Source organism: Trichosurus vulpecula, chromosome 4 (assembly GCF_011100635.1).
Source record: "Trichosurus vulpecula isolate mTriVul1 chromosome 4, mTriVul1.pri, whole genome shotgun sequence".
In the NCBI taxonomy this organism is placed as follows: domain Eukaryota; kingdom Metazoa; phylum Chordata; class Mammalia; order Diprotodontia; family Phalangeridae; genus Trichosurus; species Trichosurus vulpecula.
In genome coordinates, this window is record NC_050576.1 from 185,181,028 (window position 1) to 185,203,655 (window position 22,628).

The 22,628-nt window shown below is 47.3% G+C and overlaps 1 protein-coding gene and 1 pseudogene across 1 annotated transcript; both read right to left on the reverse strand.

Moving 5' to 3' along the window:
• Nucleotides 1–1,624: 1,624 nt before the first annotated feature.
• On the reverse strand, nucleotides 1,625–17,966 carry LOC118846961 (annotated as a pseudogene).
• Nucleotides 17,967–20,749: 2,783 nt separating this feature from the next.
• Nucleotides 20,750–21,529, reverse strand: LRRC3C (leucine rich repeat containing 3C). Its single transcript, XM_036753727.1, has one exon. The coding sequence runs from the start codon at nucleotides 21,515–21,517 to the stop codon at nucleotides 20,750–20,752; it is 768 nt and encodes a 255-aa protein (XP_036609622.1). The 5' UTR covers nucleotides 21,518–21,529.
• Between the last annotated feature and the right edge of the window lie 1,099 nt (nucleotides 21,530–22,628).

A 22,628-nucleotide genomic window follows, 5' to 3' on the forward strand; every position in this document is an offset into this window, starting at 1 on the left:
CTATCCTCCCTTCCCCACCTTTATGCAAACCTCATAAATGACCCATGGCACTTAGCATCAGGGTAGAGGGCTTTAGGGACAAAAGCAGAGTAGGACAGGTGTCTTGAGTAGTGTGCAAAGGTATATGGACATGGATGGGGGTTCACAGCCAAGGTTTAGGTGAGGCTTCATTCATTTTCTACTTTGGAAATAAACATTATTATGCACATAATAGACTATTAATAAATGTTTGTTGAATTTGAAATGGAGCTTTCCTGGACATTTACTCCTTTTCTCAAACCACATAGCCTTCTGTATTGCCAGGCTTTTCTTCTTCCCAGAATCCTTTACCCATCTCTCCCTACCCTATCTCTGGCCCCTGCTGGACCCCTCTAGCAACTCCCTCAAGTCTCCCTATGGGGATCATTCCCATGATTTCTCTGAGGATTCTGGGGCTCCTTCCGTCTTCCTTTTTTTACATTTCCAAGGATAGAATTTAAAGTTAGACTCCATATGAGAACACTTCTGCCCTGTTATAGGGATTGAATTCAGCAAGCTAGATAAGAGTGACCCTTTCCTCCATGAAGGTCTCAGAGCCACTAGCTTTAGATGCTTAGGACTAGTGTTCTTCCGGGGTCCAAAGACAGACAGCTGGGAAGCTCCTGGAAGGACTGGTCAATTGTTTAGCCTCAGTCTCTTGGGAAGCACGCCCGGCCCCTGCAACTCCCTCTGGTGGCAGTTCAGGGTTCAGTCATTGCACTGAGTGACAGGGGTCCGACCTTAGGTGGGGCTTTGGGGTGAAAGGTGGGTGGGGTATGGTAGGAAAACCAATAGTAAAAAGAGAAAGTCTGAGGAGCCTCTAGTGACCACTTCTCACTTTCTTCTGTACTAGAGAAGCATAAGGAAGACACTGGAACAAAAATCATGCAACTATTCATTTTTCTCTTCTATTTTTGGCAATTTCTCCTTTTCAAAAAATTGTTATTTCCGCTCCCTCATGAGAAGTAAAGATAGAAAGGAAGAAAATAAGAAGAAAAGCAAAGGGCTTAGGGAGAGTTTGAAGCACTGACCCAAGAGAAAAATGAGCTTCCGGCAGGTGGCAGCAGTGGGACCCTGAAAAATCATACTTATACACTTGTTCATCATCCTGGGGAGAGAGGGAGACGGGGAGGATTCCCATTTGCTAGGGAGCACCATGTATCCTTCCTGTGAGGTGGGGGAAATGGAAATTGCAGAGAGACCACTTCTTACTAAAATCCAGTGAGATGGTTATGACTGGGGCTGGGCTTGTTTATACCTAGTTCTTTGCGTACTGTCTCCCCCATTAGATTGTAAGTTCCTTGAGACCAGGGACTGTCTTTAGCATTTCTTTATACCCCTAGAGCTTAGCACAGTGCCTGGAACACAGCAGGTGCTTAATAAATGTTTACTGACTGATGGAATGACATGTTAAGGGGGTAAGTCCTCTATGGGATTTGTGTGAATTTTAAAAGTAATTTGGAATTTTAAGGTAAAGAGAAAGCCTCCCCCATCCCCATCTCCCTCCAGGTCTCTGATCTAGAGCTATCCCTCAAGCTTCCCTCTATATCTTTTTTCTTGAAGAGTTGTTATTAAGTTCCCTAGCCCTAAACTCCCACCTCAGTCCCTAGAAGAATTTTGAGCTTCTTCCTCCCATCCTAAAACTCATTTTGGGACCCAAGCTGCCACCAAACCTCTGTCTTAGCAGATGGTGTTCAGCCTATAGAGACTGAGAATGGAGATCAAACTCAGCAGCCAATCTCATGGTCTCGGCCTTCATGGCTGCCATCTCTGGGCTCTCACCCCCCTTCATCAGCAGGCTTGAATGGCTGAAGAAGCCTTCATCACCATCTAGACCAAACACTGAGGAATTTAGCTTATCCCTTGCAGGAAAAAGTTCTAGGCCATCTCTACCCTGGAACATCCCAGCTTTGCCAAGCCCCTTACTGAGTGAATTGGTGTGGGAGCTCACATTCTCTTCCACTTCATGGCTGACTGATGAAAAACTCTCTGACTCTTTGGAGGCCACGAGTTCCATACTCTTCTGGGAAGCTAGGTCCCCTAAGCCTTTACCTAGCAAAGTGGACCCCAGGTGGAGCCTTCCCAGCTCTAGGGGAAGCTCTGACCTGGGTGGCTGGGGGCGGATTCGCTCTTCCCCCCAGTTGCTCCCCAAACCCCATTCCATCTTCCCTATCCCCCCAAGGTTAACCCCTGAGTGGGCTAGGGTGGTATGGACCTGGGTGAAGGGGCTGCCAAACCAAGAATTTCTAGATAGTACTTGAAAAACAGAGAGGGCAGCATATAGGGCACAGAGGGGAGCCAGGGCATCAGGCTCCCAGGCAAAGAGGGGACCATCACCCTGTAGGTCAAGGCCACAGAGACCTATCAGGGCCTGGGTCACAGTCAGTTCTTCTCCTTGGAAGCTCTGGAGGAGCTCACAATGAAGACGGAATGGTCCTGCTTCAGTTCGAATCAAATTCTGGTCCAGGATGGTCTTCATCTGGTGGTTAGAGGGTAGGAGTAGAATGTGTCCCCCATGTGTCCAACCTTTAATTTTGTTGATTGTCTGTAATAAATCTGAATCCCAAGCCAGCCCTATTCTCATTCTCCTCCACACTTTCAAACCTCTGGTCCTGGTTCTTGCTCCTGCTAGGTTCCCTAGAGGTAATTCAGTAGAGTAGTGTGGGTGCCATGTGATCTGTCTCAGTCACTAATGAGGTGCTGGACCTTGGCCAAAGCAGGCTGCCTCTCTGGGCAGTAGCATACTGGATCTTTTGATATCCTAGGCTTCTTCTAGCTCTAAAACTAGATTCTGTTCTCTAGTCTTTGGACTGTGTCCTCAGTACTCCTGTCCCTACCCTCCCACCCCCCAGACCTCCTTACCAGCTCCAGCTGTTGAGAGAGGATCCTCTTCTCCACAGACATGGCCAGCAGTTGCTGTTGCTCTTCACTCAGCTCTGGGGACAGGTAGAGGGGCAGAAGAAAAGAAGGGAAGAACGATCAGAGAAGGAGGTGGAGGGCAGAGCCTGAGAGAACCACTAAGTCAGTTCTAGGTAAGTAGGTAAGTGGTTGGCTGGGGGGAGGGAGGAGTCTGGGGCCGTGCTAATCATTGAGACATGGGGAGGAGGGAAGGCCACACACTCTCTGTCCCCTCTGAAGGGAGTTCAGGGCAGGTGGGCTGGGGAGTATCCTTTCTTTGGGGGACAATGAAGATGGAGGCTGGGCTGTTTACCCTTTTGCAGAGTGGGAGGAAGGAGCTACAAACAGTGTTCAAACACAGGCATCATAGAAATGTGCTCTATGGAGGTTATTCAAATGGGACCCATCATTAGCTCCCAACTCTCTTTACCTTGGAGTGCCCCTAACAGGTAGAGAAAGCTCCCAGCCAGGATAGGGTGGAGTTTGCCTGAGGCATCCTGCAGCTTGGCTAGGATGGTATCCCCAGGGCCCCCCAGGAATCCTTGGGTCACTGGCTCCTCAAGGTCCAGTGCTTGGTTCATCTGGGAAAGAGATAACCAACAATTCAACGAACATTTACTAAGAGATTGCCATGTGCCAGGCTGTGCTAAGTATGGGAGATATAGAGAAAGGCAGAAACAGGGTCCCTGCTCACAAGGAACTCACATTCTAATGGGGAGAGCCAAGAGCAAATAATGATGTCTGTCCAAAATAGAGAGTAAATGAGAGATAATCTCAGAGGAGAGGTCTTAGCAGTGGGGTGTTCTGGGAAAGGCCTCCTGAAGAAGGTGGAGTTTGAGGCTTGATAGGAATACTCACTGGGCATTCCCAGGACAGGGGAGAGAAGTGGGGAAGGTTATTCCAGGGCAGGAAACATCTTTCCCCTTCCAAAAGAGGACTCTTCAAGGGAGGGGAGGTATCTCCCTATCACATAGGGAGCTTAGTCTCCTTTCTCTGGACTTGCCTCCTTTGGGGCCCAGCTACAAGTTTTCAGGGATGTGGGGAAGCTGACTTTTCCCCCAGCCCATACTTCTGCATCTACCCACTTTATCATGTCCTCTAGCTCTTGCAGAGCTTAGGCCTGGCCCAGAAGCCCCAGGATGGCCTCCAACAGAATTGCACTTTGTTCCAGGGTCATGCTCTTCAAAATGGGCATCTCTGCTTCCACCTTGGCCTGAAGTGCCTTGAATCCCCTGAGCTTTTTGGAGAGTGGCTCAGGCTGTAATCCTGCTATAGAAACATAATGGCTGGGACCAGTTCCTAAGTCCAGAGATTCCCTGCTGGTATTCATTCATTAATTCAACCAGTAGCTTCCCATACACATCTGGTCCCTCCCTTTCGCCTTGGAAAAGGTCTCCATTTTCAATCCCTTTGCCTCCTTGTAGTTTTTCTACTGCCCCAGTGTGGCCCTCCCCCTCTTTCCTCTCTGATCCCTCACTCTCCCCTTTCCCTATTTCCTCCCCCCTCTTTATCTCTCCCTTTCCTCCTTTTCCTTTCTTTTTCCTTCTCTCCACCCTTCTCCCCCTACCCTTCCTTTCTCTTTCTCTCTCCCTCTCCCTTTCTTCTCCCCCTCTTTCCTCTTCTTCTTTCCCATTTTCCTCTCTCTCCTCCCATGTTTCTCTGTTTTCTTCTCCATTACCCTCCCCTTCTTCCTCTCCCTCTTTCTTTGTTCCCCTCCCCCAATTCTGCCCCTCAAGGCTCCAGTTCTAAAGGAACTGTTTAGATAGCAGTGAAGTAGAGCCCCACTTCCTTCTCTTGGATTGTGGCTTTTGGAAGCTCTGGGAGAAGGCCACTCCAGCATTTCTTCCTTTGCTTTCTAACTCCCTCACTGGTCAACCCTGGTTCCCTAGATGGAGCCTGGTGGTGAAGGGAGAGAGTTCAGCTGCTTACATCCTGTCTGGCCTGTGGGTCCTGCAATGAGGGCAGAAGCAAAGTCAGAGACACCCCAGGGGAGGCAGACACAAAGAGACAGACGGTAGTGATTAATAATGCAGATGCTAATTTAACCTCTATACCTCTTCCCCTCTTCAGCAGATAGCTTGGGGACAAGGGGGAGCAGCAGAATGGCCTGAGAAGCTTTTGCAGAAGAATTCCAGACTCTTCCTCACTGAGCCCCACCTCCCACCCCCACCTCCATGTATTTATGTGAAATTGATCTCACCATCTTCCCACCCCATCATTGGCTCATAGCACCTTCACCACAGCTTTTTCCCGTGTCCAGAGCTTGGGTAGCTATGCAAACCCTTCCTGCCGAAGAGTTTCTCTACTTCTAGCCCAGTTGGATTATGGAAAAAAAGAGAAGGGAGAAGAGTCCCTTGGCTATACCCACCTTCGGAGGAGGTGAAAGTTTTCAGCTTTTTATCTTTGAGATGAGAGATGTCTGCAGTGGATAGAGAAGGGGAAAGCAGAGGTTACCATTGATTCCTTGCTGTGTCTAGCAACCCACCAAGGAAGGCGGGGAGAACAGGCGTGCTTAGAGAAGGGAAAAGGGAGCAGAGGAGCTGTAGTGGGGAAATCGGGAAGTCTAGAAGTGTGGAAAGAAATGTGTCCAGGGAGTTTGGGGCTGTAGACTTTCTCTGGAGGATTGGGGAGACAAGGTCTAGGATGGAAATCCAGGAGAAGAATGGTCTTCTAGGCACGGATCCTTGAAGTAAAATAACCCAATAGGAAGACAAGTTTGCTCTGCTCTTTTTCCATCCTCCCTTTATGGCAACATACCCCAATTTTTCTCTCCAATGAAAAGCTGCTTTAGCCGGAAGGCCAGGATGGAGCCCAGAGGTACACGGATGACAGTATTGAAGCTAAAGGAACCCTGGAGGAAGCCGGGAGATCCACATGGGAAAGGAGAGAAAGAAAGGGGTTAGGAATCATAATCATGATCATAACTTATATTTGTGTAATGCTCTATGGTCACAAACTTTGTTGGCACACATATGAGGGTTTTTTTTTAAGGAACTATTTTCTTCAGTGAGCTTTTGTACTTCTTTTTCTATTCAGCCAATTCTACTTTTTAGGGAGTTTTTTCTTCAGAGAATTTTTGTGCCTCTTTTTCCATTTGGCTAATTCTGCTTTTTACGGAGTACTTCTCTTCAGTGAGCTTTTGTATATCTTTTTCCATTTGGTCAGTTCTGCTTTTCAAAACATTCTTCTCCTCATTGAGTTTTTGTACCTCTTTTACCATTTGGCCTAGTCTGTTTTTAAAGGTGTTATTTTCTTCAGTATTTTTTTGTGTCTCCTTTAGCAAGCAATTGACTTTTTTCTCATGATTTTCTTGCATTTACTCTCATTTCTCTTCCCAAGTTTTCCTCTACCTTCTCTTACTTGACTTTCAAAATCCTTTTTGAGCTCTTCCATGGCCTGATACCAATTCATATTTTTCTTGGAGGCTTTGGATACAGGAGCTTTGACTTTGTTGTCTTCTTCTGAGTGTGTGTTTTGATCTTCTTTGTCATCATAATAACTTTCTATGGTAAGACTTTTTTTCTGTTGTTCTCTCATTTCCCAGACATTTCTTGATTTTTAACTCTTTGCTAAAGTGGGGCTCTACTTCCAGGGTGGAGGGCACACTGCCCCAAGCTTCAGGGGTTTTGTGCAACTGTTTTCAGAGATACTTCTAGGGACCTGTAAGTTTTCAGTTTGTCCAAGGTGGTATGATCTACCACTCTCCTGGCCTGAGCTATTGTCTCTGAGTCACCACAAGCACTCTTTTCTGCCTTGGAACTGTAATGAGGGTCTCTGCTGCCCTGTGGCCACAAGCTCTGCTGTGCTAGTGCTCCTCCTCACCCTGGGACTGCCACCCAGGACTGTGACCTGTATCTGAGTATAGGCAAATCAACAGAGTCATGCCTCAGTGCCAGCAAAGAGGCGCCTTCTGACCAGTTGTTTGACCCCCTTACCATCTATGGGCTGAGAGCTCCAGAAGCAGCCATTGCCACTGTTGATTCAGTGACTCTCAAGGCCTGCTTCTGGTTGCTGGGGCTGGGTCTGTGCTGATTCGGACTGTGCTGGATTATGCTCCACTCTCTCCCAGGTGTGACAGACCTTTCCCACTAAACTTCTAAGTTGTCTTTGGCTGGAGAACTATTTCATCCCATCCTTTTGTGGGTTCTGCCACTCCTGGATTTGTTTTAGGGCATTTTTTAGAGGTTTTTGGAGGGGTTTTGGGGAGAGCTCAGATGAGTCCCTGCCTTTTCTCTGCCATCTTGGCCCATTTTTAAGTTTTTATAGTGAAAAGAATGCTGGATTTAGAATCAGAGGACCTGGGTTCAAATCTTACCACTGATTCATCTTAAGTCACACAGCTAGGAAGTAGTGGAAGTAGGAGAGGGACTGAGGAGAGAGGGACTCAGGCTGGGGGGAACACAGGAGTAAGGGATAGAGTGGAGCAGAGAGAACCTCTTGTTGTTTAGTTGATTCATCATGTCTGATTCTCTGTGACCCCATTTGGGGTTTTCTTGGTAAACATACTGGAGTGGTTTGCCATTTCTCTCTCCAGCTCATTTTACAGATGAGGAAACTGAGGCCAACAGGGTTAAGTGATTTGTCCAGGGTCACATAGCTAGTTAGTGTGAGGATGAATTTGAACTCAGGTCTGATGCTCTGTCCACTGTGCCACCTAGCTGCCCCTAGCTGTGTGACCTTAGTTAAGTCATTTACTTTCTCTATGCCTCAGTTTCCTGAAAATTGTAAAAATGAGGATGACCTATTTTTCAAGGTTAATGTGAGGCCCAAATGAGACCATAGAAGGAGAAATTCTACAAAATTTTCTAAGTATGATGTAGACGAGGTTCTTGGATTTTGACCTGGAAGGGACCTTAGAAGAACTGGAGGCAGAGGGAGTGGACCTGTGATTCATTGCTATAGGAAACTCCCAGATGAGAAAACCCACCATCAGTGCAGGTCAGTAACTTCTCTGCCACTTACAGCCTTGAAGAGTAGCTTAGATAACTAACTTAGCAGTTACATAACTTGCCTGGGGTCACAAAGCCAAAGTGTCAGAAGTAAATACTTGAACTCTATTCTCCCTAGTTTCCAGGTCAGCTCTTCATTCACTGGGCCATGATGCCTAGGCAGCTGGATGAATAGAAACCTAGGCCTGAAGTCTGAAAGACCTAATCAGGAAAGACGGGGCAGCTAGGTGGCGCCATAATGCACAGAGTTGGCCTGCAGTCAGGAGGACCTAATCAGGAAACATGGGACAGCTAGGTGGCGCCATAGTGCACAAAGCTCTGGGTCTAGAGTAAGTGTGATATAGCCAGAAAAGAAGAGATGCTAGGTGGCGTCATAGTGCACAGAGCACTAGGACTGGACAAAGGAAACCCAAGTTCAAATGCAGCCTTACACATTTACTAGCTGTTGACCCCAGGCAAGTTACTTAACCTCTGTTTCCCTCAGTTTCTTCAACTGCAAAATGGGAATGATAATAGAACCTATTTCACAGGGTTGTTGCAAGCACCAAATGAGATATTTGTAAAGTGTAAGTACAATGTCTGGCTCACAGTAGGTACTTAATAAATGTTTATTCACTTCTCCCTCTCGTTATAGAATCATAGATTTAGAGCTGGAAGGGACCATTTCTGTTGTGGTGGTTCAGTTGTTTCAGTCGTGTTTGACTTTCTATGACCCCATTTGGGGTTTTCTTGGTAAAGATACTTGAGTGATTCGCCATTTCCTTCTCCAGCTCATTTTATAGATTGAGGCAAACAGACTTAAGTGACTTGCCCAAGGTCACACAGCTAGAAGCCGAGGCCAGATTTGAACTCAGGAGGATGAATCTTCTTGACTCCGGGCCTGGTGACGCTCTATCAACTATACCACCAGCTCCCCTAGAAGGGACCATAGAGGCCATTAAGTCCAACAGCTTCATTTTACTGAGGCCAAGTGAGATCATTTGTTTTTTGAATTGTGTTTTGTTTTTTTTTTTGTGGAGGAGCAATCAAGGTTAAGTGACTTGCTCAGGGTCACACAACTAGTAAGTGTCTGAGTCTGGATTTGAATTCAGGTCCTCTTGACCCAAGGGCCAGTGTTCTATCCACTGTACCACCTAGTGAGATTAAATCACTTTCCAAGGATCATTCAATCAATAAACATTTACTAAGCACCTACTATGTGCCAGGCATTGTGCTAAGCTCTAGGAATACAAAAAAAGAGGAAAAATAGTCCCTGCCCTCAAGGTGTTCATAATCTAATGGAAGGGATAACATGCAAACAAATCTATACAAAGTAAGCTCTATATAGGCTCATTAGGAAATAATTAAAAGAGGGAAAGCACTGGAATTAAGAAGGACTAGGGAAAACTTCCTGTAGTCACACAGCTGGTAAGTGTATAAGGCAAGATTTGAACATTTGGAGCCTTCCTAAATCCAAGTCCAGCACTCTATGGTGTACACCGGGTCGTCCAACCTTAGGTTTCTATTGAAACAATAGACAATATATCTTGATTTGCCATTTTAGTGAGAGCTCTGCCGTAGCCCTGCTTTGTTTACCGAAGCATTTATGTGCATGGTCGCATTTTGGACAGCCCTGATGTACTCCATGCTGGAATAATAGGAAGTAATATTAGTAGCAATTAGTAAATTAGGAGTAACATTAGGAAGAACGTGAAGAAAAGGGTTCTAGGCCTGGGCAGCTTCAAGAGGGGAAGGCTAAGGGCCTGCATTCCTCAAGGGAAAGGTCCTGAGGCATGTGATCTATCTTTGTCATGATGGCCTTGGCTTTCCCAGTGTGATGGGATGGGTGGGTGAGCACTAGGACGAGCCAAAGGTGAGAATTCCAACCTTGAGCCCCATGGATGTGAGGAGAGGAATGGAAATGCCACCACCAGCCTTCCTCCCCTTCTCCAGCTTAGCATCCTTCAGCGTCTCCACTGCCTCTGTCACCATATACAGATTCTCCCCACACTCCCGAAGCTTCTTCAGGAAGGATGGCTCTGGCTTCTTCAGTTTCCTGGGAGAGGGAGAATCATGATTTTCATTGGGCTTTGGGACTGTGTGTGGACAGCAGCTTTTCTTCCCAGTTATCTGCTCTGCTGTCTAGCTGTCCCACTCTGGGCTACCCCTTCCCTATTCCTCCTTGGCTCCAGGCACTAGGGTGGGACACTCCAGACCGTTAGTGAGTTATTGCCATAGGAGCTGGGACCTGGCTTGACACACCTGATTTACCTGAAATGTGTATGTGTCTCCCAGTTTATTATATGGCCGTTAGGTGGTACAGTGAGGAGGGAGGGACTTGAGGTCAGGAAGACCTGAGTTTGAATCTTGCCTCAGATCCTTCCTAGTCAAGTTACTGCTCTTTCATACTCAGTTTCCTCAACTGTAAATCAGGGTTAATCCTAGCACCTACCTCCCAGAGTTTGTGAGGATCAAACAAGATAACATATGTGAAACACTTTGCAATCCTTAAAGTGTTATATAAATGCTAGCTCTTAATTATTCACAGGTGCCTGTGGGGGGAGGGGTCTCTCTGAGTGTCTGTATTTAGGTGTCTGTGTGTCCATGAATGCTTGTGACTGTGTTTTTGAATTTTTGAAAACCCATGTATCTGAGGCTTTGTTTGTGAGTAGCAGAGTATTTCTATGTCTTTGCAAGCATATGCTTGCAGAAATAGGGCCAGGCTGAAAACCATTAGAGAGACCCCCGTGCTAGCTCTTACCGTTCAACCATCCCTTCCCAGTCTGGGCCTTACCACTTCTTTAAAGATTCCATCTCATCCATGATGCTGAGCTTCTGAACCTCCAGTTTTTATGGGAGCCACCAGCAGAGACAGTGATATCCACGGGTATCCCAATGGCTGCAGTCTTCACTCCAGCCTCCATACTCCCTTCACTGTTCCCTTGAATTGTGATCTTTGTGTCTTTTCTTGGCGCTGCCACATAGAGACACCAGAGCTCATCTTGTTACCCTGCTCCAAACCCACCTCCTCCAAAAAGTACCTAGATTTCCTCCCAGTAACAAATGCCCCTCTCCTTCTTCTTCAAAAGCAAAGAGGCCAGTATTGGAAAAAAATCCAGAGTGGCTCAAACTTGAGGGTAGGGAATTTGAACAGCTTGTCTTCACGGCACAGAAGGGATAACAAAAAAGCAGGATTCCTAAGGCCAATGCAAAGGTATTAGCTACCAAATTAGGAGTTGGATATGAGATCCAAAAGAGAATGGTTTCTGATCCTCTAGAAACCATAATGGGTCTACGTTAGCCTTTCACTGAAGAAAGCAAGCAGGCTAGACCAGTCAGAAGCATGATAATCCCAAAGGTTATGACCTTCACTCTGGTGAAGCCTATGAATCTGTCTTCAGTAGAATGTTTTTAAAGGCATAAAACAAAATATGTTGGGTTACAAAGGAAAGCAATTATATTGAATAGTTATAAAAATGTTAAAAAAAATAAAGTCAGAAACTCTTGCTTAAGAAAACCAGATCCAGAAGAAGGATCTCTGAACTAAAAGGAGAACACTGACAGAGACCATCTGGGAGCTACCATTTTGTGATTTAGTCCTGTACCCAGCTACTGACTGACTTGAGTTTGTATCTGTAATTTGCCTAACTGTACAGTGAAATGAATATACACTGGCTAACCGGAAACCTTAGAGAGCTCTCGATCTTTTTTAAGTCTGCCCTTTCTCCCAGTTTCCCTCTTTAGGTTGATGGCATCACCATTCTTGCTCATACTTTGATTTGTAAGTCTTCTCTCTTTGTCATCATTCATATCTGCTCAGTTGCTAAAGGCTGTGTTCGTACTTTCTGGCCCCCTCCATTTTTCTTCTTCTCCCTTCTTTTTTCTTCTCCTTCCCTCTGAGCCTCCTCTTTTTCTTCTCTTTTTTCCTCCCTCCCTCCCACTTCTTTTGTTCTCCCTCTTACTTCTTTTCTCCTTCTTCCCCCTCCCCCTCCCAGTTTCCTCCCTTTTCTCCCTTGTCCACTTTCCTTCTTTCATTTTCTCCCTCCTTTCTGGGGTCCTTTCAAGCCTCCTTTTGTTCAGTTCGGTCATTTACTAGTTGTGTCCTACTCTTTGTGACCCCATTAGGGTTTTCTTGGCAAAGATACTGGAATGGTTTGCCATTTCCCTCTCCAGCTCATGAGGAAACTGAGGCCAATAGGGTTAAGTGATTTGCCCAGGGTCACATAGCTAGTAAATGTCTGAGACTGGATTTGAACTCACTGCCTTCAGGCCCAGTGCTCTATCCACTGTGCCACCTAACTGCCCTTTCTCAAGCTACTGGTCCTAGACTATTATGACAGCTTCTTTACTGGTATCCTTGCATCCAGCTTCTTCCCTCTCCAGTCCATCTTGAACAGTTCTGCTCATGTCATTTGTCTAAAAAAAACTTTAACTGGCTCCCCGTTGATTAAAGGAATATATATATGTGTGTGTGTGTATACATACATGTACATATACATATGCACATACATTGCCATAGCATGGTACAATGGGATGAACAGTGACCCTGAAGTCAGAGGATCTTGATTCATAGATGCTATGTGACCTTAGGCAAGTCACTTAACCTCAATGGGCCTCAGTTTTCTCATCTGTAAAGTTGGGGAGTTGGATCAGATGACCATTGAGGTCCTTTCCCATCTTAGATCCATGAACTTATGGCTGGCTTTTAAAGTCCTTCACAATCTAGGTTCAACCTATCTTTCTAGCCTCATTCCACATTACTCCCTTTCAAATACTCTATTTCCTAAATTCTATTTCTAGCTGGTCCTTGATATTACCCTACCAACTCCTACCACCATGCATTTCCTCAGGTCAGACCTATGCCTGGAACGCACTTCATCCTTATCTCTATCTGTTGAAATGGCTTTTCCCGATTCTGGTCTTAATTCAGGTGCTACCTTTTCCATGAAGCCTTTAGGGATCATTCTCTCTCAGCTGAAAACAGAAAGTATTCTCTCTTCTTCCTCAAATTTCCCTGAAGTACTTTGTCTGAATTTTTCGCTTGCTCCATTCACACTCAACCGTGTGTTATGTTTATGTGTTTACATGTATTCTGTCCCTGCCTCCCCCTCATCAGGGTTCTGGACTTTTTCTCCAGCTATCTCCCATGCCTGGAAAACTCTCTCTCCTCCATTCCCACTACTGACCTCCCTGGTTTCCTTTTAAGCCCCAAGTAAACTCCTACCTTCCACAGGAAGCCTTCTCTAACCCTTCTTAATTACAGTGCTTTCCCTTTCTTAATTATTTCCTGTTCATACTGTGTATAACTTGCTTTGTATGTATTTGTTCGCATGTTGGCTCCTTCATTAGATTGTAAGCTGCTTGAGGGCAGGGACTGTCTTTTGCCTCTTTTTGTATCCCCAGGGCTTAGCACAGGGCCTGGAGTATAGTAGGTAAATAAATGTTTATTGATTGAGTAAATGTAACATTGAGGGCAAGGCCTTATTTTTTTTTTAAGTCTTAAGATATTTAATAAGTATTTGTTGAACTGAGAAGAGGTCTTTCTGGAGAGCTGCATTTTCTGGACAGATGATGGTTTATCCCTTTAAGAATAGAAATTTGTATTTTATTTAAGCCCTTTAGGATTGTTGTTGTTGCTGTTCAGTTGTTTTCAGTCCGGTCCGACACTTAGTGACCTCCTTTGAGATTTTCTTAGCAAAGATACTGGAATATTTTGCCATTTCCTTCTCCGGCTCATTTTACAGATGAGGAAACAGAGGCAAACAGGGTTAAGTGACATGCCCAGGGTCACACAGCTAGGAAGTGTCAGAGGCCAGATCTGAACTCAGAAAGATGAGTCTTCCTGACTCCGGGCCCAACGCTCTATCCACTGCACCACCTTTAAAATTATGTACTCCATACTTCCCACCTCATTAAACAAACACAGCATACTGAATATAATTTAACCAACATGGTGCTGTATTTTGAGTGATGTCTTTAGATGTATGGGTGTATAGACCTGTACTAAATGGTCCCAGATAGCTTTCTGATTTCTTTGAAGCTTTTTTTTTTTTTTTTTTTTTGCTGGGGGGAAGGCAGGGCTTTTGGGGTTAAGTGACTTGCCCAAGGTCACACAGCTAGTAAGTGTGTCAAGTGTCTCAGGCTGGATTTGAACTCAGGTCCTCCTGACTCCAGGGCTGGTGCTCTACTCACTGAGCCACCTAGCTGCCCCCAGCTTTCTGATTTCTTATGTCTGCTTTGTATGAATTTCCTTTTTCTTTTCTAACTCAGGCTGTCAGCCATCTCTTTTCCTTGCTGTTACCTGGGTTCAAGTCCTATCTTTTACACATCATAACTATGGGATTCTAGGCAAGTCACTCAACCTCTTAGAACTCTAGGCAATTCTCTAAAATGATAAGTGGAGGAGAGATGCCAACTGACAGTGGCAGAAGGATTTTCTTCACCTGGGCATTCCCTATACCAGTGAAGTCATGGTTCCAGTCCTGATCCCTAACCCTATCCAAGTGAACCTGCCAATAACAGACTCTGTCCTAATTTGCTGTGGGATAGTGTTTAAAATAAGAAATAAATAGGCTTTTAATAAAGGCCAGAGTACAATGCATGAGTAAGTGGACTTGATGACCTCTATCTTGGCTGCTTAGAAGCCTTTCTTTTGCTTTCTTGCTAGCCCAGGGCTGTGTTTTGACTAGTTGAGGTCAATGGAGGTAGTCTGGATAAGAGATAAGTCTCTTTGTCCAAGACTGAATGATCAATCACCCCCAGTCCCTCATTAGAATAAGCCCACCTCTCATTATAATATTCATTTTTCTTATTGTTAACTATTGAGAGTTGATTCACTCACTCTTCCAAGGGCATATAAGTGTTGAGTGGGTTCCATGAGAGGTCTTTGGCATTTGAGAGTGCCACTGGCCCCTTTTATTAATTATTTTCTAGCATGATTAATAAGATGATTAATTACCCAGAACTTATGTCTCTTGAACTTTTTATATGTCTCAGTCCCTTACCCTATAGGAAAATTTAGTCCTGCACTTGAGGCAGCTGTACGCACAAGATCACAGAGAAAACAAAGGCCTTTGATGGGGTACAGGTTGTTGTTGTGTTTGTCCTTCGTTCTCAAAGAGGACCACGACATCAAAGGAATGATGACATGACTTGCACTTGACTTGGATTTGAGGGAGGGAGGACTGTGCAAGGTCACCAGCCTCACTTTCTCCTCTAGAGCCATCTGGGTCCAGTGACCTGACAACAGGATGACTGGAGATGATCCAGGATGCAATGGAAGACCCTGGCCCTTTAGGCTAAGGCCTTTTCAGGTAGGCAAGGGCCTTCTAGGACTCAGGATTGTAGATTTAGAACCGGATGGGACCTTAGTGCTTCTACTCCAACTCCCTCATTTTACAGAAGAAGAAACTGAGGCCCTAAGTGCAGTGATTTCCCTAAGATCATATGGTTTATAAGTGACAGAGGCAGTCTTTGAATGCAGGGCCTCGGAGTCTGGAGCTGCAGCTTTTTCCACTGAACCACGCTGCCTGTGGGAAAAGAGCAATGCAGAGGGGTAAGGAGTGGGGACGGGACATAGGTGAGGAGAGGGTCTTGTTTCATGGTGGATGAGCCCTGCTGTTCCATACCAGGCCCTTAGTAGCAAGTGTCCTTGAAGATAGACTCACTGTGAATACTGCTGGTATACGTTTGGGGAGACTGATTATAGTGTTCTTAGGTTGTTGAGAATGGGTGAAGGTAGAGAGGAGGAACCGGGTGAAAGGGTGCCCTTCGGGTGTTGCGCTTTATAGCTTCCCTTTGGGGATGAGCATCAGGAAACAGGTGGTATTTGTGTACCCCTGCTTCACTATCCCTGTGGCTACCCCATGCTGCTCCCTGCTGGGTGGGGGTGGGGGAGAGGTGTGGCTGTGATGACAAGGCATGGGTCAGAATGTGTTATATCTCTGAGAACATGCTCTTGGCCACTCTCCAGCCCTGAAGGCTGCTAGGTGGCACAGTGGATAGAGGGCTAGAGTTAGGAAGACCCAAGTTCAAATGCTGTCTCTGACGTTTCTGAGCTGTGTGCTCCTGCGCAAGTCACCTAACCTCGGCCTACCTCGGTTTCTTCATCTGTAAAATGGGGGTAATAATAGCGTCTACCTCCCAGAATTGTTGTGAGGATCAAATGAGATAACGTTTGTAAAGCACAGTGCCTGGAACATGGTAGTTGCTTAATAAATGCTTGTTTTCTTCCTTCCTTTCCTTCCTTTCTTCCTTCCTTCCTTCCTTCCTTTCTTCCTTCCTTCCTTCCTCCCTCCCTCTCTTCCCTCCCTCCCTCCCTTGCTTTCTTCCATAAGGATATAGATATGCCGGTGGTCCCCAAGGCCCAGGCAATCAGAGGTCAAGGACCCCAAATGCCAACAGAAATTTTCTGTGTGACAGAAAGATACCCTTTAACTGTGGGTGGTGGGGGAACCCGTGATCTATGGAGTGAGAACTCCCCAGGCTGCCCCCACTTAATTGCATCCCATTCTACTCCAGTTGTTTGTGCCTTTTCTCTGCAGCTACTTGCTAGTAACAGCCTTAGCACGCACCCAATTCATATTCACTTCTAGATATGCTAGTGTTCCAAGTCAGTGCCTTGGATCTATGCCCCATTCCTTCTTTCTCTGTATACCCTTTTTGGTGTCTGTGGTCTGTGAGCTTTTATTCCCCCAGACCTCTTCGTGTGTCCCTGGGGGAGTGCCTCTGATGGAGCCTCCACTCCCTCTCCCTGCCTGGCTCCATTCCCCTTCTCATCCCTCCACCCCTTTCCATATCTGGAATATAGCCAGGTTAGAAACATCCAACCCCGGGTTGTAATTGACAAGGCATCAACAACCAATCCCTGATGTTTCCCTTACTGTGATTTCAGAAATAGGCAACCAATCAGATGTGCCAAATGAGCCCCTCCCCCTCTAAAAAACACCCTTGGCCCTTCCTTCCCTGGGGTGCTGAGTTGCCCTGATATGTGAAGGATGGAGCCCATATGTCCCCATATCGAAAGCAGCAGTGAGGAGAGCTTGGCTTGACTTAGGTGTGCCAAGTCCAGAGGGCATCCTCTTGCAGAACCATCAGCCCCCTGCCTCCTCCTGCCATGGTCTCCTGAGACGTGGCGGCCAGGTGAGGTCCCTCTAGTGACTGAGACCCAGTTGCACCCTTTGCCCTTGACTCCTCTTCCCTTCCTCGTGACCTTGGGTTGGGTATTACAACTATCCTTGTGTGAGTTAAAATGTCTGGTACCAGACTTGTGATTTCACTGGCATAGGGAAAGTTCCTTTTGAGAAAACACCTTGAGGCAGTGTAGGTCAGCACCTTCTCTGTAGCTCAGAGCGACAGTCTGAAGCATGGAGAGATTGTGCCTTGCCCTGGGTCACACAGCTAGTGTGGTGGGTTTTGAATCCAGGCCTAATTGACTCTAAGGTCAGCTTTCCATCCACTAAACCGCACTATATCTTTGTGACTTAAAATATTCCTGTAATCAAAGCCTATTGTTTTTAGCATCACCGGCCAGTCTGCCTCTTTTAGAGATGTGTATTGGTCCCGAAGCAGCTACAGTGAGCTGGTACAGTGCCCTCCCTGCCCTGTATCAGGACTTTGCCCCAAAAGTTGGCACTTAAGGCCAAGAGGAAATGGGCAATTGAATAAGCCAGTTGTTGGGTTTTTCTCCTTCTCCCCTCTCTGTACATGAATGCAACGGCTTGAGGACAGAATATGTAGCTGGTGTGTCTTCAGGATCCTCTGCATGAATTCTGTGTTCCTGATCATGGTGTGTGTGTGTGTGTGTGTGTGTGTGTGTGTGTGCGCGCGCGCGCGCGCGCATGTGCGCGAGCACGCACGCACATGCCTGTATGTGGAGGGGGGGGTACTATTATGGATGACTGTACCTGGTAGCTTAGTTCCCGGCTCTAGCATATCTCTGAGAGAGAGGTCTGTCTTGACATACTGGGCTCCCCAGAAGAGTGTACCCTTTCTCTTCCTCCGTACCAGGCAGAAGGGCCGGAAGCGTGAAACATCAATGATGCTGCCCAGGGCAATCAGGTCCCCCACTGGATCCAGTTGCCGCACCAAGGCCTGGGTGGTGTCTCAAAACACAGGAGCCATGCTTCCTAAGACCTGGCAGAGAATGTTGGAGGATGGAATGAAGCAAGAACAGGTTATCTCTGCCTTTACCTCTTTATCTCTGGCCAACCCCTCTCTCCTCAACCTTGACCTGGATTCTTTCCCCTATCCCTTTTGGGAGACTCTCCCTAAAACTCCATAGGCACAGCTGGATGGGAGCACACTTGGCACTTCCCTTTCACTCCTGGACACCATCCAGAACCTCAGCCCACTGTAGGCCCCTTCTTCCCAAATTCTTCCACATCTTCTGACCCTATGCTCACTACCGCACTTTGGGAGAGTTCCCAGTTACTCCTGCCCTTGGGTGGCATAGAGCAGACAACTTTGCCTGGCTTCTCTGACTTAGCTGAAGCAGTTTTTCTGACTGCCACCTCCCCAGCCCCTGCATCCCACAGGTCTTAACCCAGGCACCTGAGGAGAGAGAAGCAAAGAGAAAAGATGTCTCTCCCCATATAGTTCCCCAAATCCCATCTCTTTTACTGGACTTCTCATTCATTTCTCTTCTCCCCATCCCCTGTATCTCTCATGAACCTATAGAGGAAAGGAGGAATTGGGGACATGACAGGCCAATGTGAAGGAAGAGAATGTTGCTTCCTCTCCATCTACCTTCCTCCCCCGCCACCACAAAGGTCTATGATTACTCTTCTCAGACCCAAGGAGCCCCCTCTCACTTGCCGGATCCCTTGTCTTTTTCCCAGCTCACCTTTGGGAGATTAGAAGTGCCCAAATGGTTTCAAGGTAAGACTTCAGGCTGCGGAGGATCCTTCTCTTTGCAGATTCTAGGCTCACCTCTAAGAGAATGGTTTTGGCTGCCTCTCAGGTACGATGGGCACATCAAATGGGGCTCCTGGTGTCCGTATTAATGGAGAGATAGGTGCGCCCCACCTGTCCCCACCCTTATGTCCCCATACAGTCCACTTCCCAGAAGTCAGAACAATTTGCCCCAACCTGCCCCTAGGGAGTGGGGAAGGAAGGGCACTGGAAGTATCAATGGTGAATCTGACAGTGTTCACATGGCGGGGGTGGGGGGGTGGGGGGGTGGGCAGAGTAGAGGAAGGGGGCATCTGGCCCTAAGAGTGTCCATGAAAAGATCATGTCCTTTCCCCTTGAGAAGCCTATTGGGGACAAAATGGCTGGTCATAGGTGCCACCAATTTGTGAGCCAAGAGAATGCCAGACCTCTGGCATTTTTGAGTGATTGGGTTTGTCTAGGTAGGGAATGGGTCATTAGATTTTTATCATTTCCTAGGGCAAGGGGAAGGGGAGGGGGAGACAGAAGGTTTCAATCCCTTCTTGGACAGGTCAATCTAGAAGAAATCAGGAGAGCCTAAGAGTAGTGAATACAGAGCCCATTCATCCAAAAGATTGGGTATGATTGTTTTTGGGAGGTGGGAGGGTGGGAGGAGGCATCAGAAAAGAGATAGGGCAAGGGAAGAAAGAGATCAGGTGTGGGTGAGAGTGTATAGAAATTAAGTGACAGGGGAGGAACCAGATTTTCATGTCTCATGACCTCCCACTTCTTGACTCTGCCCATGGGCCTGTATCCCACATAGGGTGGGGATGCTGAGAAGATGGTCCTTATCTTCAGTTTCCATTGGCACCCAGAGACAGCCCTCTCTCTCTCTCTCTCCCAGGGACAGTTTGAGAGTGGTCCTCTAGGGGTTCAGGGGGAAAAAATGGCATTTTGAGATGCCCCCAAAGAACTTTAAGGCTCATTTCAGCTCATTAGCAGCCAACTCTGCTCAGAATCTTCCTGGAACTTCTGCTAAACTCCAAGCAGATTTAAGTTCAAGGACCAACTTCCCCCCACCTTCTTCTGCAATTCCTCTGGGGAGAAGATAAAGAATGTTGGTCTTTCCCCTGATGCTTTCTCTCTTCTTTGCAGGACTGGGGAGATTGGATGGTCCAGGTTGCTGAGAGGATGATGTGAGGGGGCAGATAGAAGAAACAGTAACAATTGCCAGTCTCCTCCTACTTGACTATTATCTGGGCGTACCCTCCCATTTCCCAAGATTCCCCAGTCTATCATCATTAATTCATAGCTCAGTTCAGGTTTCTTGCCTCCCTGCTCAAATAGACTCTGGTATCAGGAGGTAGGGGGTGGGAGGGAAGGTGGAGACAGGGATCAAGTCCAGCATGGTGGCCCCAAGGGTGGAGGTGAGGTTACCAGGGGAACTGTGTAAGCCAAGACTACCTGTTCTATCCACCACAGCAAGAAACTATGGGAAAGGTACTTGAGAAGCTACAAATTGTACCTTTATTGAATGTTTTCTGATACACCAGGGATGGCGGTAAGGGAGGCTTATCAGACCACATACCCTCATCTTCCCCTACCTCCATCCTCATCTCCCAGTCTGATGTATGATGAGATCTCTTGTTTAACAAGGAAGTTAGCGTTAGTTGGGGCAGGGGGAGCGGAGCAGTCTTGTGTATAAGAGCTAAGACAGAGAGTTGGGGATTCTGCATGGGGGGCAGGGTTGGAACTAGGGCTGGCTGGGGGAAGGACAAAGGGTGAGCTAAGGAAGGGAGAACCTTGCTACAGGAGATTGGGGTTTATTTGACTGTGGATGGAGAAAGGATGAGGCAGAGAGTAAATATTTAGGGGAGGCAGAGCCAGCCAAGAGGAGAAAGAGAAGAAGTTCAGGTAAGAGAAGTGGGAGAGACAGAAGTGGATGGAGCAACAGCATTAGGGGTACAAGGGGCCTAAGGTGGAGAGGATGGTCAGAGAAGCGGTGTCCAGTGAAAGGGAAGGGAATGATCTGAGCATCAGATGACAGTACTGAGCATAGATGAATCCTCAGAGCGGGCTGGCAGGGTGGGAGGTAGTTTTGGTGGACGACGGGCCTCTTCCCGATTCCTCCACACGTAGTGAACAAGATAGGCCACGACCAGGGCCAGCCAGCCTCCCATGGTGACAAGCAGGGCAGCATCTGTGCCTCGCCGGGCCCCACCTCTCCCAGTCCCACACATTTCTGCCTCCTCTATCAGTGACAGAAACTCCCGTCCCACCAGCTCTGGCCGGGCACTTGGTCCACAGACAATGCCAGCCCCAGTACCTGGAGCCAACCTCACCCATCTCAGTACCTCCTGAAGGGCACAGTCACAGCGCCATGGATTGGCAGACAGGTTCACTTGGATCTGTAATTCCCTAAAGGCCTCAGCAGGCACAGATGTCAGTTGGTTGGCAGAGAGATCCAGGTATCTCAGGGTGTTCCCCAGACCCTGAAAGGCAGCATCTGAGAGGCGGACAAGGACATTATGTGACAGGTCTAGCTCAGCCAGGGCAGGAAGATGCTGGAAGGCACCAGCAGGCACAGATGCCAGCCGATTGGCATCTAGGTAGAGTTTACGGGTGTCATTTGGGATGCCTAGAGGCACAGCAACCAGGCCAGCCTGACTGCAACGGAATGTACGCTCACCAGCTTCCTCTGCCACGTAGCAACCCTGGGGAGGTGCCCGAGCACTGGGCATAGTGCCCGCCATGTCCATCACCAGCAACAGGAGGAGGAGGAGATGAATGGTTGGCAGAATCATGACCACAGATCGGCATAGTTCTCAGGCTAGGCAGGACCTGAAAAAGGTATTTGCCGCGCCCCCCCCAAAAAAAAGAATAAAAAATACCACTGATCCTGCTCAGGGGGTATCCAGGAAGAAATCTTAGTCCTTGCTTTGTGGGATCTGTCTTGGTCTAGGTAAGGTGGTCTCTCTAAATTCTATCCATAGGGTCCCTAGTGGGTCCAGGGACCTCTCTGTAGGATCTTTATCTGAGGTCCCATTTTTGGGTTACTGGGAATCTGGAAGGGTCCTAAATCTCTGCCCTTCCCTATGTCTCCATTCCCTCATTTGGGACATTGTTTTCTACCTCCCTCCCCACAACCTTGGGGGCTGACAGGCTAGATCTCTGTGGTGCTGGGAATTTGGCTGACACTAAAGGGAAGGGAGTTTGAGGGATGAGGAAAAAAGGAAATTATAGTACGATCCAGAACAGTTGGAGAGACTTGGGCCTTCTCCCTTCTGGCCCCTGCCCCCATCCTTTATGCTCTCTCAACTTCTGTTTTTTTCCCACTAACCTTACCTACCATGACCCCCCTCCCCCTCCCTCAGGACCTACCTCACTCCTTTCTTTTCCCCTGTCTTTTCCTCTTGAAACTTCTCACCCCAGCCAGCACAAGAATTTGCTTCTCTGCAGCTTCTCTTGGAAAGAGCTATCTCCCTTCAACTCATCATGGGAAATACCAGCTTTATCTTCTAGGAACCAAGCTGAAAGCAATTAGAATAAGGAGGGTGCCGGGACAGTATTGGGTTTCCCCGCAATGTGACTCTAAAACCAGAGCCCCAGGCATTGGTTACCTGAGCAGAGACAGAGTACTTCAGGATGGAGTTAGGGTGTCCAGATCCCTGACTCCATCTTTGAACCAGGGGAGTGGTTGGCCAACCCTATCTATATTTCTACTGAGGCTGATTCTCTGTGGCCCCAGTTTTGGGCTCTATCAGCTCAAGGAAGGCCACAGTACCAACTTTCACAGGATCGTAGCTTTAGTTCTAGAAGGGACCTCAGAGGCCATCAAGTCCAACCTCATTGAGGGATCTAAATAGTCCTAGGGAGGTTAGGACTTGTCCAACATCAGCAATTGTCAGGTGTGAT